Raw genomic sequence first — 5,883 nt, 5'->3', positions numbered from 1 at the left:
TTTTTTTTTTTTTTTTTTTTTTTTTTTTTTTTTTTTTTTTTTTTTTTTTTTTTTTTTTTTTTTTTTTTTTTTTTATCTTCAATGAGTTAGAATTTATCTTGTTCAAGACATGTGTTAAATTAGGAGCACTACTTCCGCTACACTTTTTGGTAATGAATTGTGGTGGACAATGTAACTTTCACATATCTTCAAAAGAGTGTTATATTTTCCACTTTGATCATCATAAGCCTTTAGGGTTTTATTTTATTTTTTTTGTTTTCACATAATAGATCTCGTACCATTCAAGATAGTTGTCCTTATTCAATTTTCATGCCATATTTTGATTGTGTTTATTTGCATGAATAGGATTCGGGAGTAAAAATTAGCGAAGTAACTTACGAAGATATCAAGGGAACATCAGCCACTGAAATAGGAGTCAAATTTGATTGTAGCCTAACAAATCCTTGCATTGGGCTCACCTTGGAAGACATTAAAGTGACTTATAATAATCAAATCGCTAAAGCTTCATGCAAAGGTGCCAAAGGAACTGCCTCGGGTGTGGTTGAACCTGCTAGTTGCTTAGAATAGATGAACTTTATTTTGGTGTTGGCCTATTAGGTAGTGTATTACAAAGGTGAAAACTCGAGTTCTATTACTTCAACCTAATAAACGAACTCTTATGAATTTAAACATCGAAATATGTTCTACATCAAAAATGTACTATTTAAATATCGAAAAATGTTCTGCATAATGTACCATTAGTTTTTAATATAGTAATTAATTGGTGTGGAAAAGCTTATGGTCTGTAAATTGGTTCTCTACTTCACTTCATTGTCCCTCAAGTTTAGATTAAACTTAAGGAAATATCAACGAAAAAAGTTTGCTAAATTTGGAAAATTTTTAAAGTGGGAAAGAATGTATTTTATGTTACATGAAAAAAAAAGTATTTTATGTTTTTGTATTTATTTAATAATAATCTTAATCATCATCCTCAAATAATTTAATTTAATAAAATTATATAAATTAATTACACACTTAAATGGAAGAATTATCAAATATTGTTCATTTATCTTACTCGTTCTAACATAAAAATACATATATAAAATACATTTTTGTCCTTAACAAATGCATTTTAAAACCTTGTAGAAACCCAGAAAGGAAGCGGTTGACTTATGTTGTTATTAATAGTATCAGACAAGACACCGAGCGATGTGCCAATGAGAACGTTGGCCCCCAAGAAGACTGAATTATGAGATCTCACATTGGTTGAAGAGGAGAACGAAACATTTCTTATAAGAGTGTGGAAACTTCTCCCTACTAGATGCATTTTAAAACGTGAGGGGAAGCGTGAAAGGGAAACCCCAACGAAAACAATATAGAGGGTGTGGAAATCTCACTGTAGCAGTCATGCTTTAAAACCTTGAGTGGTAGCTCGAAACGAAAAACCTAAAGATGACAATATCTGCTAGCGATGGGCTTGGGCTTTTACAATTTAAAACTTTCTTCTCTTAGATGGGTTTCCAATTCGGGAAAATTGGATGTGTATTGACTTCTTTACACACGATCCACACGTGTGAGCATGGACTCTATGGACTATTTTCGGACACCCAGAGGAAATAGTGATCATCGTAGCATCATGGTAAATATGATGGTCATTTCAGGTCTTATAGTTTACGTGTCTATACTCATGATAAAGGGGATGTATTCTGATGCACGTGAACAAACAATTATATATGAGGTTCTCATATTTTTTATTGTGGTGTAATAAATCATGCAAGACAACCCCCATTCTTTCATCACATATTACACTCAGTAATGTACCTACATAAAATTCTTATAAAATCATTTCATTCTTAACCTAATTTTCAAATCATGGCATAGAGGTTTTTCATCGTATTTCCTTATTTGAACACATAACATAGCATGTTATAGCATATCATGGCCTCACGTAACATATCATAGTACATTATGACACTTCATAACATAACATAGCTTATCTTAACACAACATGACATTTAATTTATATCAAAATATTATTTGGCATATCATATAGCGACACATAACATAACATCACATATCAAATCATAACACACATATGACATGTGGAATGCCACTAGGCACATGTCATCATACACAAAGCAATTCTTCTAACCAAATCGATAGTAGAGCCACTTACTTGATTAGCGTAGATCAAAATTACTAATTATTCTTTGCAAAAGAATGAATATGCTCCTCAAGGGTCAATTCAACCTTAAATCCATCTCGTTGATAATATTAATAAAAACAACATTACTGCAAAGAGCAATACATTGTAGTCCAATGATGGAGGTCAAAGAAATATCTCGACATATCTACTAGATCATTTAACAAATTCTTAATCTTTCAATTTAGATTTAATAATTTTTGGATATAAATGTCTAACAAATAAAACACCTACTAACCTACTATTTATTAGATACTATCATACGATAGATTTTATAATATATTTTGATACTTATTTAATGAAAATGTATATTTTTTATAATATTATATTCACTCCTTACCAACCATTTAAAACTTTTCATATCTTTAGTTTTAAGAACGTGTTTTTCTATTTTTTTTATTTGGTTCACAAGCCAATTTTAATAGATTCTTAATTTCTTGGGTTGAATTGGATGACCTTTGGAAAAAAAAAGGAAAAAAATTTAGTGCTACGGATGACTATTTGATTTTCTATAATAATTAAATTATTCATGGGTTTAATTGATCAAATTTTGACGAAAAAGGAAATTTGGAAATAGACTTTTCAAGATTCTAAACACAAACTTTTGAGAGCGGGATAAGCATCTCCAACGGAATGAGTTGCAGATAGAAGATTTAGGTAAGGAATATGATATTTTAATATATTTAAGTTTACTTTTATTCTTTTCAAGATTGGAGAGATTCTATCGGAAGTGAGTATTTTTTATTTTCAATTTTCCAATTTTTTTTTGACTTGTCACACGATCTCAGGTTTAGATGTGATCTCAGTTCATTCATATACCTTTTATTTACTCGGGTATCACATGCTTATCCTAAAGTTCAATAACAAAGCCATTGAAAAAAAACTAACATTCTCCTCTTTGCTTCACAAAGAAAACCTAGCACCTCAAAATAGTTCTCATAAAAATGATATTGACCTCTTTATACTCTAGACACTAAAAAAAAAAAACAAAATATTTTTATAACCGTGTCATTTGAAGGTTTTATAAACCCATGACTTTTGATGACAGATAATGAATTAATATGTGGCATCCAATGACGTGTAATACGTTGTGTCCAACCAAGTTAAGCCCAAGGGGTACGTATACGAGACCGTCTAGTGGGCCCATGTCTGTGTATGTGAGTCGTGTATGAAGAAGTACCCATGCATCCAATCCACGAAGTATTGTGTGTTATGTTTATAAAAGATAGGTCTCATTCATGTATTGTGTGTGATTGCATATCTAACCCCAACAGGGTGACTTACTGAGTATTTCATAAAATACTCAAGCCACGTGCTACCCTTAAATTTTCAGGTAAAGGTAAAGCTCCTATACACGGATGATGGTGAACGCTAGGAAGGCCATGAAAGTTAGATTAGGGCACAATAGGGCAATAGTACACTTTGAAATTTAAAATAGTAGTTGATAGGTCCCATCCTATTTCAATGAGTATGTTTAATTTCATGTTTTGAACTTATTAGGTAAGTAAATGACTTTAATTGAAAAAGGTATTTGTTAGGAATATCTGCGTATGTGGTTTAAGCATGCATGAGTTGGTGTCACTAATTAGGTTAAGAAAATTATGTATTAGAGCTATACACCAAGCGATGAGCTAGGGAGGAGGTTGAACCCCAAAGGGGGTGAACACGAGATGGTGTGCCAGCAAGGACGTTGGACCCCGAAAGGGGTAGATTAGGGGATCCCACATTGATTGAAGAAGAGAACGAGTACCAGCGAGGACATTGGACCTTGAAGGGGGTGGATTGTGAGATCCCACATCGGTTGGGTAGGAGAATGAAACATTATTTATAAGGGTGGGAACCTCTCCCTAGCATATGCGTTTTTAAAACCTTGAGGGGAAACTCGAAAGAAAAAGTTCAAAAAGGACAGTATCTGCTAGCGATGGGTTTGAGTTGTTACCGTTGGTATCAAAGCCCTAGGCTTAGATCATGTAGGCCCAACATATTTCCATGATCCTCCAACAAACGTACCATCGTCATCAGGTATGCTTTTTAAAAATAATAACGGGTTAATTAAATGTGCATGCAGTAGTTAATTTTAATAAAGTGCGGCACGATACAATGTGTTTGATATGTTACCATGATTTTGACCATGCAAGGTTAATTACATTATATCAAGCATATTAGCATGGTTATGCTAACGCAAAGATGGTATATATGTGTGATAGGATTGATTAGAGAATATGGTAAATTAAGTATGTGACTTAGTAGTTACTTGTTTTTTTTTTTATAGACTATGCTATCTAGAACACGAGAAGGAGGACTTAGGGGACGACCCCCTATTAGGGGTAGAGGAAGGGGTAGAAAAGGTCGAGGTTTGGTACATGAGATATTAGTAAATCAGCCTAATGTAACGGTGTCACTCTCACCTCCAGTGGTGCCTCAGGCCGCACCAGAACCTATAGTTGCCCTAATGAAAGAATTACAAACCGTTATGGAAACTATGGCTACAACACAACAAACAAATGCTTGATCGTCAAGAACAGAAACAAGGTGCTTGCGAGAGTTCAAGAGGGGTAACCCTCGAAACTTTAATAGGATTGCAGACGATGTTCGAACTGACCGATGCACTTACCATGAAGAGAGCTGGCTCGTCCTCCTCAGATTGAGCCACATGGGCCTTCTCGACCTTCTCCTTGTTCCTGAGTTTGCTCCAGCAATTCTTCCTCAGGTGACCTCTATTCCCAAAGTTCGAACACTGGATCGGTCCACCATCAGTCGACTCCTTCTTCTAATCACCATCTTTTCCGCGCGTGCGCCCGCTAGATTTCCATGGCTTCTTACCTCCTTTGCGACTGGAGGGCCCGTTGCTCTCACCGGTGTTATCACGGAGCTTTAGACGTGCAAGTCATTTCTCCTCAGTGAGGAGTAGACGACCCTCCTTGTCGACAGATGAAGCGGTATTTTTCTTCCACTGCTCGACGTTACGCAGTCTTCCGGTCACCTCTTCCACTGTTAGGTCGTTCACGTCAAGCAATGTCTCTTAAAAAGAGGTGATCGGGGACGGCCTGCAGCATCTTTCCCACGATTTTTGTCTTGCTGATTCTCCCACCGAGAGTGGTGATGCTGTTCGCAAGCCTCGTGATCCGCATTGAAAAGTCATCTACGGATTCGCCGTCCTTAAAGAGGATTTCTGAGAGCTCCTTCCGCAGCTTCTCGATGTTGGATTTTCGCACTCGCTGCACACCAACCCGACGGGATTTGATACCCTCACAGGCCGATTGCGCGGTGCGCTTAGTGGAGAGAGACGCCAGCATCTCTAGCGGCACAGACCGTAATATGGCGGCGAATGCCAACCGATCCTCCCGGTACTTGATTGTTTCTCCTTCCTCTGGCTCGACAACGTGCCATAACCCTTTCGCCTGTAGGTTGACGCGCATCAACAAGGCCCACCGTTGTAGTTGGACCTTGTCAGCATCGGGTACTGCACGGTGGCGGTCATCTCTCTAATCACTCGCTCAACGACAAAGTTTTGTGAGGAATGATAAGGCTTGATGATTTAGAACATTATTTCTAAGAAACGGAGTGCATGAAACAGTAAAAGAGTTCTTCAAATCGAACCCTACTTCGGAAACCCAAATCTGGGAAGTTTGAAGTACGTGCTAAAAAAATCGAGTCACGATCGTCGTTTTTCGAAAGTTTTGTGAGGATTGATAAGGCTT

The 5,883-nt window shown here is 36.5% G+C and overlaps 1 protein-coding gene across 1 annotated transcript in view; it reads left to right on the top strand.

Moving 5' to 3' along the window:
- LOC111472171 (polygalacturonase-like) overlaps positions 1-669 on the top strand; it is a 2,124-nt gene extending 1,455 nt beyond the window's left edge. The window contains exon 4 of the mRNA XM_023117822.1: positions 346-669. Coding sequence (XP_022973590.1) covers positions 346-567 — 222 coding nt within the window. The 3' untranslated portion in view covers positions 568-669. The remainder of the gene's footprint in view (positions 1-345) is intronic.
- Positions 670-5,883: the final 5,214 nt, after the last annotated feature.

This window comes from Cucurbita maxima, unplaced genomic scaffold (assembly GCF_002738345.1).
Source record: "Cucurbita maxima cultivar Rimu unplaced genomic scaffold, Cmax_1.0 Cma_Scf00066, whole genome shotgun sequence".
Classification (NCBI taxonomy): Eukaryota; Viridiplantae; Streptophyta; class Magnoliopsida; order Cucurbitales; family Cucurbitaceae; genus Cucurbita; species Cucurbita maxima.
The sequence above is the reverse complement of the archived record's forward strand: the minus strand, read 5'-3'. Positions and strand labels throughout refer to the sequence as shown.